The sequence below is a fragment of the Lepidochelys olivacea genome (genome assembly GCF_965140295.1).
Source record: "Lepidochelys olivacea isolate rLepOli2 genome assembly, chromosome: 1".
Taxonomy (NCBI): domain Eukaryota; kingdom Metazoa; phylum Chordata; order Testudines; family Cheloniidae; genus Lepidochelys; species Lepidochelys olivacea.
Genome location: NC_140411.1, coordinates 248,745,050 through 248,768,359, shown reverse-complemented (window position 1 = coordinate 248,768,359; position 23,310 = coordinate 248,745,050). Strand labels below are relative to the sequence as shown.

General features: G+C 42.0%; 1 protein-coding gene across 1 annotated transcript in view; it reads left to right on the top strand.

Moving 5' to 3' along the window:
• The window catches only part of DGKI (diacylglycerol kinase iota), a gene marked incomplete at its 5' end in the record, with an annotated part of 284,785 nt that overhangs the window by 142,118 nt on the left and 119,357 nt on the right, over nt 1-23,310 (top strand). Inside the window, 7 exons of the mRNA XM_084617560.1 lie at nt 5,887-5,961; nt 6,357-6,452; nt 7,875-7,957; nt 16,500-16,560; nt 20,126-20,239; nt 21,171-21,308; nt 22,526-22,604. Of these exons, the coding sequence (XP_084473686.1) occupies nt 5,887-5,961; nt 6,357-6,452; nt 7,875-7,957; nt 16,500-16,560; nt 20,126-20,239; nt 21,171-21,308; nt 22,526-22,604 (646 nt within the window). The remainder of the gene's footprint in view (nt 1-5,886; nt 5,962-6,356; nt 6,453-7,874; nt 7,958-16,499; nt 16,561-20,125; nt 20,240-21,170; nt 21,309-22,525; nt 22,605-23,310) is intronic.

Genomic DNA, 23,310 nt, shown 5'->3' with positions numbered 1-23,310 from the left:
TTTTCAGCTTTGTCAAAGTCTTTCAAGATTGTTTTTAAATAGAATATTTTTCAAAAAAAATTGAAAATAGTATCAAAATGGTTATTGCATTTTTTGTTTACTGAATTTCTAGTTGTTGGTAAACAAAACATTTCAATAACCATTTTGATAATGTTTTAATAAAAATGTCAGAAAAAAGATAAAAAATATATATATTTTGAAATTAATCTTTTTTTTTTTTAAACACAATTACAGTTGAGCTGGTTGGGAGATAGGGGGAAATGGTGAATTTTTTTTTGGAAAAATTGTCTTTTTTTCCTTTGAAAAATGTCTGACTTGGAATGTTTTTGACCAGTTCCATAGCTGGTCAAAAAGTGGGATAAATTTTCTGTGGTATTTCTTGTGAATAATATTGCCATGTTTTTCATTTTTTTTGTTCAAAATTAGAAAATTTTCAGTCAGCTCCAGTTAATTATTTTTCACCAAAAAACATATTTTTCTTTAAAAAACAAGCAATTTTTGCCTTCCCCCAAAATAAATTATGTTGAAAAAAAATCTTCACTAGCTCTGTATATCCTATACTGTGGAGGAAGAGCATAAGCCCTTCATCCCATTACTCACTGACTGTTTTGGGAGGATGTGTCCCCATTCCAATTTTCCCCAGATTACATCTCCTGTGGAGCTGCACCTGAATCCGTGGCACTCTGTGAGAGATATCAAAGTACCCTGTCTTGAGCAATTTAGAGTTTTTTAGATATGATAGGATGATGCTTAGTACAGAAGGGTGACAGGGCTCCCAAAAACTCTCAGCAGAGTCCCGGCATAGAGCTAACTGAATCAGAATAGGATCTCACTGTCTCATTTGCTACTAGAATCATACATGCACATGCAGTTACTTTGGGTGAAAGTGTGGAGACAAAATTACTTTTAAATTGCCCCTAGCCTCTAGATCATATAGTAGCCTTATTTCTGAGATAACAGTGCCTTGAGCAAGGTCCGTGTGACCCCGATAGGGAAAAGTTTAGTATTTTAAATATCAGAGGGGTAGCCATGTTAGTCTGTATCCACAAAAACAACGAGGAGTCTGGTGGCACCTTAAAGACTAACAGATTTATTTGGGCATAAGCTTTCGTGGGTAAAAAACCCACTACTTCAGATGCACCCACTTCTTTAGTATTTTAAAAATTTCCTAGCAAGCACTGTTTATATGCTACCTCTAAAGCCATGTGGTAGGCAGGGCTTTTCTTGGGGGTCACACTCAGGCAGGTTCAAAGCCCTTTCGACCTTTCCAAGGTCTTTTGGGGGTTTTGGTAAGTCTTTGGGCAGTAGAGGCTTGTTAGCTGTTTCCCTCTCAGTTACTCTGTAACAATAGTCAGCTTGTTCCCTCCTGGTTGCTGCCTCTTCCTGTGTGCAGCTCTCCATTTTAAACTTGCTTCCTTCAACTGGAGCAGGCTCTGAAGGTGTGTATGTTTGGTAAGGATTGAGCTCAGAGGACTTCATTAGCCTTCTACTGATTGGAATGGGGGTGTGCCCCATCACAAGCAGGTCAAAATATTTTCAAAGGAACAATTTTTAAGGAGTTGGATGCGGTAGAGGGGGAAGGCTTTTAGACCATAACAAACATTTGTTCAGAAAGTCCCCATTTTGGCTGACGTTTTTCAATTTTTGGACAAAAAAATGGAAACCTGACTCTTTTTTTTTGGTTAAGTTGTTGATTAAACATTGAGCATTTGTTTACCAAAACCACTTTTGAAAACCAAACTATGTTCAGTTTTATTTTCATTTTTCATTAAAAAAATTTGTTAGATTAGATTAAAAACAAAACAAAACCAATTAAAAGGAAATTTGCTGCAAGAAATAATTGGTATTTTCTGATCAGCTCTAGCCACTTCTTCCTGGGAGATTCAAAGCCCCAGTGTCTTCAGGTATCCCTCCTCCTGATAAAAGAGCCAGAAAAAAACCCTGTTTTTTGATGGAGAAATTGCTTTTTTGACTAAATGAAATTTTCCACAGAAAGTTATCTTTCTCTAGAACATTCTGACTTTTCAGCTGAAAAATTGAAAAGTTTTAAATTTTCAGTCTTTCAGTGAAAAGTCAAAATTTTCCACTGAAACTGCCCCCCCACCACTGGTTTCTGACCAGCTCTAACTTGTGAATGACTTGACCATTTCTAACCCATTTACACAGTCTAGATTTCTGATAGTATCAGACATTCACAGCAATCAATCCATGGAGAAAATAAAGAAAAACTCATAAATAAATTAGAGGAAATTTAATGAATGAATAAATACGTGGAAACAGAAATCTGTTTGTAGATGTTCCATGACCATAATAAATATATCTAGTAACATTTTTACTGTAAATTATTTGCTCAGCTCCACTTATTAACAACTCAGACTGGTCACAGGTAAGTCCTGGACTGGATTTTCTACTAATTTAAAATGGATTCTAGCAATGCCTCTTACTTCCTTTTGGTGGTTGTTTCTGAGCAAACAAGACAGCTTCATGAAGAGACTCTTCACCTAGTTTTATTTTCTGTTTTTATTGTTTTTCCATGATCATTATATGGACCATGGGTCATCATCTTCCTAATACTCTAAATAAAGAATAGACCTCTTTCTCACTCCCAGCAGTGTCTTGGTGATGCAACATCCTGATGTAATTGAATAAGGTCAGTTTGCTCTAGTTGACTTGCTGCCTGTTCTAAAATGGGGAGTTTTTCCTTCTTGCAAGCTTCTATTTGCAGGATGAAGGAAATTCAGAACAGTTTGGATAATTTTGTAACAGGTGGTATCCCTGTATGTAATGACCCATTTACAAAGATGTCAAATTCTCAATACCTCCTTCATGATGTTCATTGTGTGAGCCTCTTCTGTAGTCTCTCACAATTTTCAGTGCCTCTGGGTCTGGTTTCCTGGAGTTCAAATAAATTACCTGTTCCAGTTAGCAACTCCAGGTATCTACAGTGGCTAGTGTCCTTTTTTATATTTTGATACGTGGCAGCCTGAATGTTGTTAAACAGACTTGCTATGTGTGCCTGTGTGTGTGCATGTTGGAGAGAGGAGCAGTTGATGAGAAGGATCTGGGTGATGAAGTTACAGAGCCAGCCCTTCTTCTGAGGTTCTGGATACAAAGTAGAGGCAGTAATTGTAACTGGGTCCCAATGCTGAGAAAGGGTTTATGATCAAGGTGAGTGAATCTGATTTTTTCCTTTCTCTTAGGAACCTTCCTTAGGAGCTTGCAAAAGCTGTCTACTACTGGGCTACTCTCTCTTCTTACTTTATTGCTGGCTGAAGCCAGTGATGTGAGACTGTTATCTGTACCTTATTTCAGTTTGTGAACTGCCTGAAGATCATAGGGTCAGATTTTCATCGGTGCTGTGCACCTGCTGCTCCCATTCAAGTAATTTGGAGATACTGAGGCTCAGAACCTCTGAAAATTAAATCTGAAGCATTCTAGATAAAAGGATCTACCTAAGACTGTCAGTTCACCACCTGACATTACTCAAGGAGGGCCCTGTCCTACTCCTTCCATAGATCTATCTAAGTGGGCTTGGAACACTTCCAATGACCATGACATACTATGATCTGTGCTTTATATCTTTGAAGAAGGACAAAATTATTGCCACCAAGGAGATTTTTTTCCTCTTTTAGAGACTATCCAGGACTTACATACAGGCCTATCCATTTATAGGTGTTCTTTACTGTAGGTGGAATTTCACTGAATAGCATTTAGTTTTTGTCAAAACACCCATACTCTTCCTGTGGAGAAGAAAGGCTTTGATATGGACAAGATGGCACATGCAACAACTTCTTTAGCTCACCGTTGTACAAAGCTCTGTCCTTGCCTCCGTGGGACCCGTGTTTCCTGGCGGATTTCGCTAGCCTCAGAGGCTCACTGTGACTCTCCACGTAACCCTTCTCTCTCTGGGTTTCACTGATTTTCCCAAGGTCACCCAGCAGGCCAGTGGCAGTGCTGGGAATATAGGCCAGATCTCCTGAGTTCCAGTCCAGTGCTCTGTCCACTAGGCCACACTGCGTCTAGCTCAGTGACAAGGTTTCAAGAAAAAATCCTCCCAGGGAGAAGATCTGAAGAATGAATCTAAGAATCTCTACAGTGATTACTACAGATGGAGAAATGTTTTTTGGTTCATTACACTGATTTTAAACTTCATATCCTCCTTCAGTCAGATTGCACTGTTTGAGAATGAAAAAAACAGTAGGATATATATGATCCATCCACCTACCCCTGTCAGTGCAGCCTAATAACAAATGATGCTTTCTTGTGCATGTTCATATGCACCAAATTAGGGGAAGTTTAGAGCACTTTTATAGAGCCAGTCTCCTGCTTCTTAGCATAGGTGCAACATGCCTCAGGTGGCATGTGACCAGGATTCATAACCAAATTTGGTCCTCTGGTTGGATCATTAGCTTCCCTGGCTTGGGTGGGTACTGACCGGGAGTGCGATGTGAATGCCGATCCCTTTATGCATGGTGAAATGCAACAGGAAAATTGGCTGGTTTGAAACGCCAGAGCTGGTCATTGGGGAATCAAGCAATGAATCCAGTAAATACACTATTTAATGCAATGGGGTTGTTGGCTGAAGACGAAGGTTGAGTAAAAACAGCCGATTCTGATGAATAGCTTTGCCGTGTCCACTCACAAGTCTCTGGGCCAGTGAAACTTTTCTCAGTAGGGATGTCTAGATCAATTTGGATAAAATAAGACTGACTTGAACTTTTTGGGGAAAAGAAAAGAATGGAACTTGTTCACTTCTTGAGGTTAGAAGTTCTGCACTTTTTCTTTTAATTTTCTGCCCCACTGTACTTCCTAGTTTTGAATAGACTAAGCTGAAATACTGTGGGGAAAGTCCATTTTTGCAGTGTTTTCAACTCATCTGAAACTCAGCGCTACATGAATAGGGAGAAAATTTATAGGGATATGGCTATTTTAATTCAACAACTGCAGCAATTAAAAAACGAAAAGTGGCCCTGACCACATCAGCACATTTCTGTGGTCCACCATCAATGAAGTTTGCGCCATTCTGGGGAATAGTTTTTTTTTTCTCCCCATAGAATCATAGGACTGGAAGGGACCTCAGAGGTCATCTAGTCCAGTCCCCTGCACTCATGGCAAGACAAGTATTTTTAGTTAACTGCTGTTGCTGATGGAATTTTTTGGTAGGTCCTACAAAATATCTATTTGTTTTAACTATTTTTTCAGCAGTAGAGTGGCAGAGATTTTTGTTTGTTTTTGTTTTAGAAAAATGAAACCCTTAAATATTAAAAATTCAGAGAAGGTTCTCTATCAGATTATTACACTAGTTTCATGGTAGGCCAGATTTGACTTTGTCTGCCAGCATCATATGCAGTGGTGGCATGCATTATGTTGAGTTAGGGTGGTCACCATAGCTCAAACTGGGGTTTTGTTTTGTTTTGCTTTTGTTTTGTTTTGTTTTTTAAACATGAAAAAATAGCTCATTTTATCATGTTTTATTACATTTTTGTGCAGGTGGTCTCCATACCAGGAGACGAGCCTGATTGGGAAGGAGACTGGAGCCCCGGAGGGAAAACGGGCGTCTCCTACCCCTATTGGGAGGGTTGGCAGGTACAACATGTGGTGTTATGTGAGTCTATGGGAGTATCTGAGATTTTTCTCCCCACGGCGTGGGAAAGCTTCCAGTTTCAAAGCACCAGTCTGGTCTCCGTGTGTGGCTTTCTCCATCAACGGTGGTGTGGAAGCGTAAAGCATGAGACGCATGTGATCTAAACTTCAAGCATGTGCCAGACACTGTATCATTCTCCAAGTGGACTATGCATGAAGGAGCTTCTTAAATGAGGCTACTTCTGGGGCTGACTTGATTTTTGTTTTGCTTTCCATGTATCCTTTTTTTTTTCTTTTTCATAGAACTCATTAAAAACTTCAACCCGGCGGAAGAAGAGAACGTCCTTTAAAAGAAAAGCCAGCAAAAGAAGCAATGAGGTAAGTCCTAATTAATATTATTTGAACGGTGGACTGAATGGATATTTTTATCTCTAGCCTGCCAGTTAAAATCCAGCATGTCTATCAATCAGCCAGCCCAGGTTGACCTATCCTCCCATCTTTAGATGGGTTGCATAGATTCGTTCTCTAGGTAGAATAGGCTAGGCTGAATAGTTGAGGCGTGATGAGGGGGTGCACAGGGAATCTTGTCGTCTATATGCTATGGCTGTTTTCTGACTAAAGGTCACAGGGATTGTTAATCTAGTGGCTTTCATGACCACAAAAGCATCTAAAAACAAAATTGAGAATGCTTTGTGATTTTTTTTTTACTAGAGATTTTAGCATTAGTTTTGCATAGCTCTAATTAAAGTACTCTACCACTTCTGATTTTGCAGGAAAACAAAGGCCGACCATTTGTGATAAAGCCCATCTCTTCGCTTCTCATGAAACCACTGCTGGTGTTTGTCAATCCAAAAAGTGGAGGGAATCAGGTAAAGGCATCAACTTGATCTGCGTGGGAAAGTTTCTACAAATTCCTTTAAATTATGTGTCATGAAGTGATTTCAGGTGAGGCACAGAAAGGGAGGGTTGCATGTGACCTGGGATGCAGACTCCTAGAATGGAGGACTGGACCCTTCCCAGTAAATCTTCTTCCCACCTGAATTGAGGTTTGGATTGTTCTGTGTGATCTTCCTCCCAGGTTTTGATTCTTTGAGAGGAAACCAGAATAGTGGCTTGGAGTCTTTCAGGAAACCTCAGTCTTTCCACAGAAATGGAGCTCTCCGATTCTCCAGAGTAATTGCCAGTCATCCTCCTGTCCCACCATTGGTTTGGTTTAATCAGAGAAATCTCCCAACATCCCTTGGCCGCGTACTGTCTGTTGGAAAGCCACATAGTCCTGAACTGTAAATATGTCGGAAACGGAGCTCTAGAAAACTGAGTTTCAAAGCATGACACAGTTGCTTAGGCATATTGCTCCATTATCAAGCTGTCAGCAGCAGGCTGAACACTTTAGTCATGCAAGTAGAGCTGAAGTAAACAGTGGGTTTACACGTCATTACAAAAATTTCAAAATTCCCTGCAAAGGAAAATTCTGAAATATTTGTTGTTTAGTTTTGATTTTGACCTTTTAAAACATTTATATTCTATTATAATATAAAATAAAATGTTGAAATGAAACATCATTTTTAAATGAAAAATAAAAATGCTTGTTTCAGGAAATGTTGAAATGGGATGTTTCAACACTGCCAGAACTTTTTTTTGTATGCTTTTCTCGAAAACAAAATTTCAGCAAACTGGGAACTATTTCACAAAACATCTTGATTTTGCCATAACTGGGTTTTCTGATGGAAAATGGTTCCATCACAGTTTTTCCAACTAGCTCTACTGTGAATTTGAAGCCACAACACATCTGCATTCTAAATTCAATGGACATATGTCACTGCTAAAAGAAAAGGAGGACTTGTGGCACCTTAGAGACTAATAAATTTATTTGAGCATAAGCTTTCGTGAGCTACAGCTCACTTCATCAGATGCTACTCTGAAATATGTTGTTGTTGTTATTCATATTACCTGAAGACCTAAGAGCTTGAGTCATGGGCCGTGACCCCATTGTGCCAGGCACTGTAAAAACACAGAATAAAAAGAGAGTCCCTGCCCCAAGAGGCTACAAATACAGAAAGAGTGGGATGGTAGGTCACGTGATTGTTCTCTAGGGCAATCATCTGTCACAATGGATGGCTTTTGTTTTGGCTTGCTAGTAAATACTCCTTTTTTTGTTTGCTTTTGTTCTGTAAAGCACAAATGAATGAAAGGTACTACGAAGATTAAGTTAATAATAATAAATATTATTACGTATAAGAGTCATTAGCTCATTCGCTCATTTCTTTTCCTTCCATTTTCTATCCTAACAGGGCACTAAGGTTCTCCAGATGTTCATGTGGTACTTGAATCCACGCCAAGTCTTTGATCTCTCTCAGGAAGGGCCAAGAGATGCGTAAGTACTGAAGTGTTTAACATTGCCAACCTCTTTCTTTGCTTGTTAAGTATGTGGGCAAAGGGTAGGTTGGATGGGGCTTCCTGATAGTAATAGGGAGATTGGCCAGGCTTATCAAAGTGTGACCCGCTGTTTAGAGCCTGATTCAGCAATGCAGTTAAGCACATGCTTGTGTCCATCCTTATTCAGCAAAGGACTTAAGTACTTGCTTAACTGCACATTTCATTTTCCAAAAACTTCTGTGTGGGTTGTTTTTGTGCAGAGAGCTATAGATCAAGCTATTGATGTGATATGGGTCAAAGTGGTCTCAGTCAAGGTCGTGCATGGCACCCACTAAATCTTTGGGAGACCCAAACTGAGAATGGTGTTTAAGAAAATGTACATTTTGTGCAGTTTGCATGCACCACTACAGTAAAACAGCTAGAGGTTTCCCATTCCCACGATTTTACATGCTTTAAAGCTCAATTCTTGTAAGTGCTCTAAAATCTGGACGGTTACTTGGATTGCTTTGAAATTTTGGTGTGCCTCATGGGGGCATGGGGTAGCATTAGTGATCCAAATTTGGGATTATTTGACCAATGGGTTCCCAAGTTACAGGCCCTGCAAAAACAGTTTCCTTCTGCTGCCTTGTTCTGTTAAACTGACAGGTACTAATGACTGGATGCACAGACCTCATTGAAACTGATGGCTGTGACCTGACCCTTTAGTTATCATAAGGAAGGATAAATTAATCACAAGCCCCCACTTAAAACAAAAAGATTTTGAGACTGAGTGGCTGGAAGTTGCTTCAATTTGTGAGTCATGAGTGGCAATTTTATTTTGGAGGGGATGTAATCAAAGTAAAATAATGAGACGTGAATCCTTGGTGGGAGGGGAAAGGTATTAGGGGTCAGTGGGTGGGGTTATGGAAGGGACATAAATAGGGAGGGGTGAGAGAGGAGGGGGCTCAGGTGAGGGAAGAGTTGGGGGTGGAGGGAGTGGAGGAACACTGGGAAGGGAGATGTGGGGGTGAGTGGCAGGAGAACGGGGGGGGAGAATAGGAGCAGGGGCATCTGTCAACCCCACAATTTCCCCTCCCAGATGTGTGCCGAGATCTAGGGGGCTCTTACACCTCTAGTGAGGGTCTGGGTCCCTTGTTGCCTCCCTCATATGAGCTGAGATATGGGACACCATGCCCCACTGGTGGTGTCTGAGATCCTCTTGCTGCCCCCATGTGTGAGCCAGGATCTGGGGGCCCTGGGCCCATTTACCGTGCACACAGAATTATAGAAATACCGAGCTGGAAGGGACCTTAAGAGGTCATTTAGTCCAGCCCTCTATGCTGTGGCAGGACCAAGTATACCTAGACCATATTTGACAAATATTGTCTAACTTGTTCTTAAAAACCTTCAGTGATGGGTATTGCAGTTCAGGGCAATTACATCTGTATTTGCCATTCATGGTCTAGCAAAAGCACCTATTCTCAAAATCTCGGCTGCCCAGCCATCACCTCTCTTGGGTGGAGACTCGCTTCTCCCTGCCAACTGGGGTTTTTCCAGGCTGGACAGTTCCCTGCTGCACTGTGTTATTACTTAGCAAGGCAGACTGTCTCAGCAGGCCTGCTTTGCCTTCCTTCCTCAGAGACTACAAACAGCATAACTGCCCATAGCTGTTACCACACAGCTCTTTCTAAGCAAGTGCATTTATTCTTAAGGAAAGAGGATTACAGAAAAAACATATTAAAAACAATGAAAGAACCTACATGCATGGTAATAAGCTTACAAGGAATCACCCCAGCTGCAATAAGGGCTCTGGCTGGTGAACAATCCTTCAAACCCCTCTGTGGTCAAAAGTTCATAACAGTTGTGAATCTGGGAGTTACTCCTTTATGCTATTTGGGCCTTTTGATCCTAGGAATAAGTAATTCAAAGGTCCCTTCCTTGGGGGCAAGCTTCAAAAGATTAGGTCTGGAGGTGGCTATTTGTGTTGCTCTTCTCCCAAGTATTTTGTAGAAAACCTCCTCAACTAACAGTTCATTCTTGTCTCAGGATAATTCTAATCCTGTCCCCCAAAGTGTTTCAACTCCTCCCAGCTTGGTGTCATCTGCGAATTTTATAACCATACTCTCCATTCCACTGTCCAAGTAATTAATTAAGATATTTAATAGTACCAAACCCAGGACAGACCCCTGTGGGACCGCAGTTTGACAGCAAACTATTCTTTGAATACGTTTTTTCAGCCAATTGTGCACCCACTTGATAGACCTTACATCTAGATCACAGTTCCCTAATTTGCTTATGAGAATGTCATGTGTGACTGTCAAAAGCCTTACTAAAAGTACGATATATCATGTCTACAGCTTCCCTCCTCCCCGGCCTGGCCTGCCTCACTGACTGACTAGACCAGTAACCCTGTGAGAATTTTGAAACCACTCCAATAAAGTAGAAGATTATGAGAGAGTTTCTATGCAGCCACTTAATGCCTGCCTGGGTAGTCTGAGGGAAAGTGCTGATGCCGTTGCCCCTGATGAGCACCTTCCACTGACATTCTTGGTACATCTGTGCAATACAGATTTAATAAGTTGTTTGCTACAAGTTGTCTCTGTTCTAAGACAACATGTTTTTATTTTATGTGGAGGTTTACTATGAACAAAGCAGAATAGTCAGCAGCCAGTCTAACCAATTTTTTTGTTTTATCAGGTGGGGAGGAGCCGGAGACAGGGGACTTTGGGTGTATGTGTGTGTTGAGGGTGAGGAGGGGGAATCAGGGACAGGGTGAGGGGTTGTGGCTGCAGAGAGGTTGGGAAATGAGGACGGGTGGTAGGCAAGCCTTGGATTGGTTATTTCAGAAAATCTATATTTTACTGGCCTCTGGCTGGGGAAGGAAAGCAAGTGGCTACTTCCTGATCTTGGGGCAGATTAATGTAGTGTTTCTAAAGACACACAGGGTGGAGGTTTGGAACTGAACATAAGAACGGCCATACTGGGTCAGACCAATGGTCTATCTAGCCTAGTATCCTGTCTTCTGACAGTGGCTAATGCCAGGTGCTTCAGAGTGAATGAGCAGAACAGGTAATCATCAAGTGATCCTTCCCCTGTCCCCCATTCCCAGCTTCCGGAAAAATGGGGCTAGGGACACCCAGAGCACGGGGTTGCATCCCTGACTACCCTGGCTAATAGCCATTGATGGATCTATCTTCCATTAACTTATCTAGTTCTTTTTAGAAACCTCATATAGTTTTTGTCTTCACAACAACTCCTGGCAATGAGTTCCACAGATTGACTGTGTGTTGTGTGAAGAAATATTTCCTTTTGTTTGTTTTAAACCTGCTGCTTATTAATGTAATTGCGTGATTCCTAGTTCTTGTGTTAAGTGAAGGAGCAAATAACATTTCCTTATTCATTTACTCCACACCAGTCAAGATTTTATAGACCTCTATCGATTTTCATACACGTGACAATGCAGGTACCTTGAGTGCTGAGGGGAGAGAAAGATGTGCACTGCCAGGGTTGCTAATGTGGATTCTGGGTGATTCTTGGATCATGAGGTTCCCAAAGTTTTCAGGAGAGCAAGGAGTACACCATGAGTGACATGGGGATTGCTAACTACAGGCTAATTTGGGTGGAGAGAGGTAGCCTCCATTGGTGTAGTTTTGGGGGCCTGTATTTTATCCACTCTGCAATGTCTAACTGGTGAGTTTAGAGGTTTGATCAATCATAGAGTACGGTGATTCACTCTGGGCTGAAATGATCTGAGCATTATTCCTGGTGTGCACCACATACAATATATAAGAGCAGATTTGGACTTCATCAGTCCAGGAGCTGTGATAGTTTTCTCTGATTTGGCTCAGTGTCTAATTGCTACAGTGGCAATTCAAAATCTATTAATAAGGTTAGAAGAATATTAATTGGGAAATTGAAGGGTTCATGGCCTACTGCAAAATGTGCATTATATGGCATAGAAACATTACAAGCTCTGGCACTTCATTGTTTCTAGGAGATGGGGTACATCTGTTGGACAGGGTCAGAGGATCTTTCTCTCAAACATAAAACTGTCAGTCATTTGGAACAGAAACCTTGCCTGTGATTTCTATCACTGGCCCTGCCACAAACTTCACCCTCCAACCATTCTGAAACACAGCCAGGAACACCATTCCACTGTAACATAGTTTTCCTTCACTCCAGGCACCTCAGTTGAGTTATGGGGGGGGTGGGGGGAGTAATAGAAATTTTGAATAGCAGAGAATGAACACTTCAGGGAGCTGCATTTACTGCTAGTGAAGTGGGAGGGAGAACTACAGTAGTTGGGAGGGGATGAGCTTGTATATTTCATTAACTGTGTGGTGGCAGAGTAAAGGTTTGTGTATTAACAGGGCATCTTGGGGCATGGCTGAAAGAGGGCAGAGTTAAGATTGCACCTTAATTGTGCATTTCCTGGTTTTCAGAAGTTTAAGTTTTTGCTCAACTCAGTATTCTGAAATGGGACAATATACCACCAAGCGTCCTTAACTTTGTGTTAATTTAGGGTTGGATTTTTTTGCCATTGCCTCTTTTATATAGATGTGTGGAGACTCCAGGGCCCAGCTTGCAATGCTTCATCTTGGTGCTGAGTAACCTCCATGTAGTGGAGTGGAGTTCACTTTAATCAAGAGGGAGCACTGTATGCTGAAACCTGTAACCTCCATGAACTGTACCACCCTAATAAAGGTGGGAGGGTGTAATCTGTTCTATTGCATGCTATTTAGGTGTGAACTTTTGTGTCCTGGCAAGTGGCCACCTCAATTGGGCAAATTGTGGGTGTCCCTGTTGTAAGGTGATTTGTATTTTCTGAAAGAGCCCTGCCAAATAATGAAATAAAACACTAAGTCTGGAAATGATATAGTTAGAGATGGCACTTCCTATGGTAAGGGAGTAGCTGAAGAATGGGGTGACCTGCTATTTTTCAAGGCAATACAGGACAAGTATATATGAAAAATACAGGACAAAAGTTTCCATTAAGGGATATCATATTTTAGTCATGATACAAAATCATACTTCATATCACACTGTTTGATATGTTATATGATTGCTGCTCTAAAACATTTTTTATCTGATCAAAAGGTTTTTATCATTTTCTTATTATATGCATTCAGCACCCAATCAAGGACCTTCCTTAGTACATAGGATGGGTGGTCAGACTCCTGTAGTCATGGGGCAGCCTAATTGAACAAAGCACCATGCCTAAATCTCTGCTGGGTACCCAAGTCATCAGCCACATGCTGGCTGACCTTTTTCTAACAGTTATCCATTACAGGGGACCAGATGTGGCTCTCCAGGTGTGGCAACTGTATGTAACCATCTCTGCCCACGTAGTAATTTAGTTCCCTGGGCCACAGGCACAGTGCTGGCAAAGCTTACCTCATAGTGTTCCCCCAGGCAGCTAAGCAGGTCTTCCCTTTTGTAGGGGCTGGCTGACAAGGGATTTCAGTTCTTCCTTTCATTGATGAGGGAGGCTGGAAATGATCGCGTCTCTGTCTGTTACCCAACAAAGAGGCATTTAATTTATTTAATTATTTGTAAATCGTTCCTTTCTGAAGATCATGCAGAACATAAACCAGATACAATTCCCAGTTTTTATTGTCCGTACATCCAAAACTTCAGGGCCTCATTCTCATGTACACCAGGACTCCTTCCTACCACTCTGGCAGTGTAATGAGGCCTTAAAGTGGGTGTAAGTTGAGTTGGTCAGAGCACAGTAAAAGGGCTTGAGTGTAAATGAGAATCAGCTCCTCAATTTATACTCCAGGGTCCCTCGTACCTGGAGCCACATTATTCAGTTGTGTGGTCTTTCATCAGGATTGCATTTCACCATGGTCATCTGCCATCCCCGTATCATTTCATCACAGCTATTCTTTATCACCATTCCTTTTTGACTAAATTATTGGTATCTCAGATTGAATATCCAGTGGTGAAGAAATACGATGAACTGTTGTTGGCCTTATCCGCACTACAGAAATGAAACACCAGTAACGGAACTAATGGGACTTGTATCACACAGGTTTAAGCACAAATGGCTTAGTGCATCCTCACTAGCCCTGCTAAATTGTGCTTTGAAACCTTGCAGGGTAGCTCCACACCCACACTAGCACTGTCCTAAACCAGTTCAGCTCTCTGATTACCTATCCCAGAGTTGCTGGCACAGCTCCCAACAACACTGCATTCTGGGAGACTTTGAAAGGCCATCAGTGCACTGTGGGATGGTAATGTGAGGACTAGTTTCAGCTTGTCTATATCTACATTGTCCCTAAAACAATTAGTACTAAAATAATTCAGCTCAGTCTTTATTCCCTGATGAAGCATAATCTACATGGTATTTAGCCCCACTAAAAACTCTTTGGAGCTAGGGTTGCCACCTTTCTAATTGCTTGTAACTGAACCCCTGAGGCTCCGCCTCTTGCTCCCAAAGCCCCATCCCCATTGCTAGCTCCTCTCCTCTTTCCCCATCACTCGCTGGATTGTCTCAAGGGGCCTGCCTGCAAGTAGGATATGGCTCTAGATGAGCAGGGGCTGCCATAGGTTAGTGATGTGGCACCTCCCCTAGCCCTGCGGTAACCAGACTTTTGGTGCGGGTGCTACTTTCTGGTTAAAAACCAGGCACATGGCAACCCTAAATGGCAACCAGACACAGAAAACCAAAGACTGGACTCTCCGGATAAAACCCAGGTGGGTGGCAACTCTCTTTGGAGCACTTTTGTGTATGTATGCAAGGTGTGTTACAATTGTTTGAGGAGCAAATACTTATTAAGGTAAATTTCTGTAGTTTAGACAACACCATGGTGATGGCTGAATCCCTGCTAAATTCATAGTTGTCAAGTTTCACTCAGAGGTAGAGGAGGTTGTACAACATTGGGAGGAAATTGGGATTTTGTTTCTCCAGTTTTACGTTTTCCCTCTGTTCTACCTTGTTCCCACCAAACCTGTAACTGTTCTCCATTTCCTCAGCTCCCTCCAGTCCTGCTGGTGATATGAAATTTGCTGCACACCTTCAAACTTCTAGCAGACTGCTCTCCCTGCCAGCTTAATAATTGGACTGGAACCCACCAATATGCTTAGTAGGAAGGCGGTTGTGTATACACAGCAGAAAAACACCCAATTGATCCGTGTGTGCCTCCACAATATAATCATCTGTTTCAGAAGTAAGAGGGAGATTAGCCGTCTAGAGGAAACATAGTGGGAGTTAGGGGAGCTGGCAGGAGAAATGCCCCGAATGCAAGGGCTATATTCCTACTTTAGCCCTACCCCTACTTTCGCCGGGACTCTCAGTAGGCCTGAAAGTGAGTGTTTGCGTTTTCAACCTACAGTCTGATTTTCAATTTCAGGTTTGTTTGCTTTATACAAGGAGAAAATCAGAAGTTTTCCAGCTTCTGAGCTGGAGCGAGAAATTCTCCTTTCAGCTTGACTGCAGATTTAAATAACCAAAATTAATCCAATTGAATAAGGCCTGGTGAGCCATGGAAGAAACAGCCCATGCTTGCTTCCCGATAGGCTTTTCGTTTTTCATAGTCATATCTGCAGCAATTGGATTTAATTTTCTTCCACAAAACCAAGTTCCACGACTCTGTATGGAGAATTACTGCTGAATTGAGTAATTGAGCGATCAGTTGGGAAAGGAGGCCTAATATATCGCTTAACCCTTGGTAGTATACTATTTACTATGGTCATACTAGTCAAAAGACATTACTGCTTTAAGGAAAGTAAGCTGTTTCGTTTCAAAGCACATGGAACAAACATGAAATCTATGAAAAATGAATTATGAAGCATGAAGCTCTTAAGAGGTGAAGTTCTAACTTATGGAAAAGCTTTCATATGAGAACACCTGTGCCCTGTAGCCTTTTTCAGTACCAGTAGAGGGTGCTCCAGGATAACTAACAATCTCCTGCAGTCTCTTTCTACAGTGGACTGAGATCTGCATTACTAGTGTCAGATACTGGAGTGAATTTTTTGGTGAAAGTGAGTTACTATCAGCACTGGTTGAACCAAAACTATTTGAGGCAGACACAGTTCAAGCTTCGGCCACACCACGTTGCTGGGGCACTTCATTCTTAATCTACAGCAGCGGTTTTCAACCCGTGGTCTGCAGAGCCCTTGGAGTCCACAGATTTTGTCTAAGATTTCCAATGGGGTCTGCACCTCCATTAGAAATTTTTTAGGGGTTTGCAAATGAAAAAAGGTTGAAAGCCACAGCCTGATCTACAGCATCCTTGCTGTTCCAGGTGTAAACTTTTCTTGAGCAGTGGCTGGTAGTTGTTCCAAACATGCAGCATTTTTGTTGTAAGGGCAGATTTTCTTTCCATCCCACTGCCTATCTCTGATACTGAACTCTACACCTTGAAGTAACTGTACTTAGTGATAAAATTGGCACTCTGTAATATTTTTTTCATTGGTATGTACAACTGCCTCCATTGTTTTGTTTATTGTCTATGAGTGAAGCATCCCTTATTGCAGTCACTGTATTTCTAATTGCTCACTTCCATCCTATGTTCTTCCTTACGACTCTCCCCTTCCCCCTTCATTTCCCCTGCCAGACTCGAACTGTACAGAAAAGTGCCAAACCTGCGAATCCTGGCCTGCGGTGGGGATGGAACGGTAGGTATTCTGTGCGTTTCATGTCAAACTCGATGATTGTCTCCAGTAACTCAGAAAGGACAGAGTTGGACAAAAAAGCCCCTGCAAGGGAGACCTCAGACCAGTATCTGCTTGAAGGGAACATTAATAATTAAGAGACTTTTCAACATGATAAAATATATTGCAACGTTTCCCTTGCACCCCGATTAAGAATATCTGGTGGTAAGGTGCTATCTGTTATAATATTTGTGGATTACATACTTGTTATGCATAAAATATGCTTGTTAAACTATGCCTAAAAAAGCTTCCTTCACCCTTAAGCAGCTTTTACAACTGAACAATATTCATTTTTGCTGGTCTTTTCTTCTGCTGTATCACCATTCTGACTGTTGCTGATATACAAAAACTGATGATCCACTGGGAAGGGTATGTGACGTAGGCATAGTTTGACTTCTGTATTTAGGGCGGGGGGCAGTTCCAGTCAGACCAGCAGGGCCATATGTGGTGGTGGGGGGCAAACTCCATGCCTGTCCAAGGCTTGCAGTTTGGGGGGGGGCAATGTCCTCTGTCCTGCCCAACTATGCCCACGGTACGTGGCTCGGAGTCAGGAGATCCAGTTTCTATTTGATGTCTGCCATTGTCTCCCTTTGTGACTACAGGCAAGTTGTATGTTCCTCTCCCAATTCCTTTGTAAAGTATTTTGATATCTGTGCATGAAAGGAAGGATGGTTCAGTGGTTAGGGTGCTACCCTGGGACTTGGGAGACCTGGGTTCAATTGCCTGCTCTGCCACAGACTTTCTGTGTGACATTGGGCAAGTCATTTAGTCCCTCTGTGCCTCAATTCCCCATCTGTAATATGGGGATAGTACAGGGGTGTGATGAGGATCTCTAAATTTGAGATTGTGGGGTGCTCAGATTCTACACTGACAGGACCATATAAATATCTAAGGTATGTAGGTGCTGAGTATTATATATATGATTGTGATTCTTCTGCTCATACACGCATACTCCTGCTCGCTCTCATTGAGTTTGCATAAGTATGAGTAGGACAGGTAGCTGCAGTGGAGATGTGGCCAAGCCATGCCACGTACAACCCCCCCTGAAATCGGTGGATATGTGTCTGGCACGGCTCAATCATGTCTCTGCTGCTGCTCCCTGGGCTACTGCGGCTACACTGCCAGCTCACTGAGTGCTTGGGGGAGCATATGTATGTGAGGAGGAGAATCACACCCCTACTTCCTAGTGTAGATGTAGCCTATTTGTGAGCCAATATAGAATCTTTCTTCTTCATAATCAGCTTCTCTCAATATTGCCTGTGATTTTGTCATACTCCAATGTGTATGACATCGCACTGTCCCTTCTGAGATAGCATTTCCACAAGGGTGGTATATAAAGTGTAGGGGCTACCCTGATGACAGAACTCTGCCACCCAAGCTGAGAAATTATATCACTGGGGGTCGAATCTGTTGGAACGGTTTATAATGAACATAGGCGGGGATATGAAAGGAGCCTTAAAGAATGAGGCCCCCAACTCCCATTGAGTTTCAGGGGGAACTGGGTGTCTAATCTCCCTAGGCCCATGTAAAAATCCCAGCCTTAGTGCATATTCATATTAATGGAAGGGTGCCTTCACAGTTGGAGAGAAAGTAAGAGCGAACCTGCTAGGGTCCAGCAAAGGGATATCTTTTGTGATTCACTAGGGATTGTTTCCTCCAGAACCTATAGGATACCGTTTTAGCGGGGGACGCAGTGAAAATAGGTACTTTTCCAATTTATTTGTCAAATGTATGCAGTCTGCCATCCAAGGGAGCTGAAACTATAATGTGAGATAATCTAGGCCCACAGAATTTTAATATAAAAATTAGTGCAGCTCGATTGGCTCTTACCAACTCTTGTTTTCACAGTATGAGCAATAGGGGGCAGTACCTTTGCATTACTGTGAACAACTCTAGACTCTTATCTTTGTGGCTGTTAAATTTGAAACAAATTAATATCTCATTGTCCCAAAAGCCAATGAAAAATCTTGCGCAGATGGACTCAGTGAATATTCAGTGAGACCAGATATCACTTTGCCTTGCTGACATGAAACAGAAGGCGGTAGCTTTTCCAGTTTCACTGCTTGCTCTCCCTTTCCTGGGGGATTCAGGAAGGCTGTAGGCTCCAGAGCTGTCAGTCTCTGCTCCTTTCACCATCACACAGTTCACAGAAGATGGTAGGCCTTGCCACGCCTAACCCCAAGATTGCTGTTGGATATTTAGAGACTGGGTCAAACTAAATAATAAGGCTTACCACTCAAATAGAACCAATTTATGTATCATTTCAAAGCAATTTACAAAGGCGATTTAATAATATCTCCACTCTGCAGACCGGGAGACTGAGGCACAGATGAAGTGACCTGCTCAATTTTAGATAGCAAGTCAATGGCAGAGTGGTGGTCCAACTGGCTTCAATGGGCCCAGGATTTCAGCTTAGGGTTTCCTGACTCCATCTCCTATTCTAAGCACCAGGGGCCAGATTTTTAAAGGTATGGGAGTTAGGCTCCTAGCCCATTTTGAAAATCCCACTAGGTGCCTAAAGACCTTAAAAAATCTGGCCCTCAGTGACTGTGTTTCCCATACCACCATTTTAAAGTGTAAATTCTACATTATTCTAATATGGCCCTTTCCAGCTCAAAGAAATGCAGAAAGTCCTTTAAAAATTCTGTACCTCCAAGCATCACTTCCAGTACCACACACCCCTGATCCACAGCTATTGGTAGAACTTGAAAGCCGTTTAACAGCACAAAGCAACGCTCCTCAGTAGTAAACAAGAATTCTTTAGCTACTGGAGCTCAAGCAGGAATTTGACCAGGACAGCAAAGCTAACATTTCCACTCTTGCAAAAAGTACCTTGGGATCTTTGGTAACCATAAATGGTCAGGACCTTGGTTTTGTGCCTCACTTAAAGAATGGCATCTCCAGTGGTACAGTGCCCTTTAACCCTTACTTTCAATGCTGTTACTGTGAAAAAATAATTAGGATGAGTTTCAGAGGTTTGCTCTTAGTAATTTTTAACTTATTTTTTTTTATTCAGCTTTTTAAAACGCTGTCTAGTTTTGCTTTATGTTTCTTAGTACTCTGCATAAGATAATCCAAGGAGGTCTTTTGTTTTATGACAAGAATTTCAATAAAAAAACCTCAAAGCAATGTTCAGTCAGGTATAAATATAAGTCCATAATTCTAGGTGCTTTGTTTCCTGTTCAGGGAGAGGGTGGAAGTGATTGTTGCTAAATCAATATAACAATAAATATTGCCCATTCATTATTTTTAATAATCAGCATTTATATACAACTTGACATCCAGTTGCTCCTTGTAACACTCCTGTGAGGCAGGCTAATAAATACTGTTATCCCCATTTTGCAGAAGAGGAAGCTGAGGAAGGGTGGCTAAATGGTTGGTTTTCAGCAGTGCTCATTTCTGCATTTCCCACTAATATCACTTGACTATCTGTGTGATGAGGATAAACTCTATTAGTCTGTTTCTTTCTCTTTCACCATTTAAATCCACCCAATTTGATTCCTTTCCCTTTCCTGTTCTCTGTTTGCAGGTGGGCTGGATCCTCTCCATCCTGGATGAGCTACAGCTCAGCCCCCAGCCTCCTGTTGCCGTCCTTCCCCTTGGCACTGGAAATGACCTTGCTCGCACCCTCAACTGGGGAGGGGTAAGCACTGACTCCAGTACCCTCTTATGTGTGACTTACCAGCTATTCATTGGTTTCAGAGTAGCAGCCGTGTTAGTCTGTATCCGCAAAAAGAAAAGGAGGACTTGTGGCACCTTAGAGACTAACAAATTTATTTGAGCATAAGCTTTCGTGAGCTACAGCTCACTTCATCGGATGATGCCCACACAATGAAGTAAAATACAGGGCACCTCAGCTGCTCTGATAACTAGTGCTTGCTTTGGCCCAGATCCTGCAAATGAGCTGTGTGAATTTCAGCAGCTGCATGTGGTTTCTTGAATGCTACTTTTGCTTGTTTTTGGTTCTTATGGATTTGTACCCTCTGAGTTTTGCTTTGGTTTGGGGTTTATGCAAGCCTGAAAAGTGAAAGCACAATTCATCTGAAACAAACACGTTTTGGCATGGTTTGTGGTTGAAACCATCAAACCCCCTCTGACATCTATGAAAAGGTTTATGTGAAACTCAGGTTGCATCTGCCCAAAGGTTCACAAACCCATACTGCGTTTCAGGTTTGTGATGAAACAAGGCAAGATCTCATGAACAATTTGGGGCAGGGATTTTATTGCATGTGTGTACGGAATCTTGACACCTGTGGTCAGTAGGACCTGTGGACTGCAGAAGAGGGCGTGGCACTGTTAGTAAAGTCTGTTAGGTCACCTCCATATACCATTGGCCTTACTGTGCCAGTCAGAGATTGTAGTTCTCAACAGTTGCTTGCCAAACTTCCTGTTCCTGGTTCATCCACAGTCTACATACATTTATGAACCGGTTAGGTAGACTTAGTGTGGATTTCATGCAAACTTCCTTCATGCAGATCTGGCATGGCACGGTCACTGGTGTCTCAGTCAGGTAATTAACATGTGACGTGATGTGTCCATTAGTGAGCCTTTGGTGGTGCTCATTCTTCTTCCAGGGTTACACCGATGAGCCTGTCTCGAAGATCCTCTGTCATGTAGAAGATGGGACTATTGTCCAGTTGGACCGCTGGAACCTCCAGGTGGAACGAAACCCTGATTTGCCACAGGAAGAAATCGAGGACGGGGCACGTAAGGTTAGAGCTGCCTGTTTTACAGCAGAGAGAGCCTGGAGGATGCAAACTGGGATTTCTAAGACACAGGAAAACATTTTCCACTCTCGTCTCCCCCTACTACAAGTTTATAGATGTCACCACATTCAGAAGTAGATCACGGTTACAGCATGCTGCCCATTTGTTGTCTCTCATAATGCTCAATATCTGAGCACTTGAACAAACTCCTTGTTCACTGGGTCAAAGGGTGAAAATCTGTGGCATCTCATTTGTTAGATTATTACTTTTTCCCATTGCCTTGTTAGCTGTGGTGCGAAATGATCCAGTCCTCAACTGATTGAAAAACCACAAAGCATATATATATTCTTTGGGCTGCTGCTAGTGGATACCAGTTGTGTATCTGTTCTCTAAGCAAGGTGTTGTGTATGAGTTGTTAGCTTCTGTCTTTTGAAGTTGTCATCCCTTTCCCTCTGTGTGGTCCCGTTACGTCACTGACCTTCTCCTGTTTGGTCTGCGAGTTGGAAGGTGAGACAATATTTGTCATGGGAGGAGCTGTATTTCTGTTCTCTCCTATTTTAATCTGCAATTATTTTAAAGTAAGGCAATAGCCAGAAAAGGGATTCTGTGAAAATGACTCCTCGTTCCTGCACACAGAGCCCCTCTACCTTTTCTGAGTTACAATTTCAAGTTTACTTACTGAACTCTAGCTTTCCTTCCTGTCAGCCTAATAGAGCCAATATAGCAGTGAAAGGGCCAGATGTGCTCTAGTCTGCCTCATGCATCATCAACAGAATTACCAGCCGAATTCTGAATCCAGGATCTTTATTGCTGCTGCTGATGTGTGAAGCAGAAGGAACACAGCTTGATTTTCAGATGCCATGCTAAGCTTGTAGTGCCAGCAGTTAGGAGAATCTTTGTTTTGACATGTTAAGTAGGAGATTGCTGAGAGAGTATAAATAGGGAACCCCATGATGTCATGTTTACAGAGTCACTTATGTGACCATAAAGCACTGCAGATGTGTTTGTGTTCTTTCATTTTTGCATTTGATTATCTTCAGCGAGTTGTTTCCAGCCTTCATAGCAACTCTGCATATAAATTTTCCCACAGCTTTCTCTTCTCTCCTTATTTAGCTTTTCAAGAAGCTGTTAATTTGAGGGATGACATGAAATGTTTGGTCTTCTTTTCTTGCATACTATATCAAAACATTTTCCTATGTTTTCTTTCTGGTCTTTGATTGCAGCTTCCACTCAGTGTCTTCAATAATTACTTCAGCCTTGGATTTGATGCACATGTCACGCTGGAATTCCATGAATCCCGAGGTGAGAGGAACTCTTAATTCCCTTAACAGTGGGAAGCATAGGAATGGACAAATGGCTTCTGAATTTCAGTTAGGGTTGGCTATGACAACTTGTTTCCCAAAATCTAAAGAGAATGCTGAAACATATAAACTTCTGTCCCAGACAAAAACGTGTGAAGAATGATTCTAGCACTAGTTTCTGAAGGACTTATTAGGCCACAGCTGGACAAATGTGTCCAGTTTTGTCCATCACACTGAAGAAAGGATACTGAAGAAATAGAAAAGGTTTTGGTGATAGAACAAGATTGACTAAATTGGTTGGAAAAGCTGAGCTGAGATTCATGGGAGAAAAAGAGGATAAGAGGGGAGATATTTGAAGTTTTGAAGCTTCTAAAGGAGATGTTAAAGGGAGCTGTAGATGCTATAAAAGGTTTGTGTTGATCCAGAATGAGGGCATGTGGACAAAAATAAGGAAACAGCAGAGAGAAAAAGAGAATTTATATTGGGTACAAATTTTTCCCCCAGTGTGTGTGTGTGTGGGGGGGGGGGCGTTAGAGAGGGAGTGATAGGGATGTGAAGTTGTGGATGGCAACAGTAGTAAAGTCATGTGTACAGAAGAACTAGAGAGAGACTTATTACGAAAGGCTATGGTATAGGATTATTGGGTTGAGTTGGACAATACTGAGCCCTAGATCCACTATTTTCGTAAGGAAATAAACAGGCCTTCA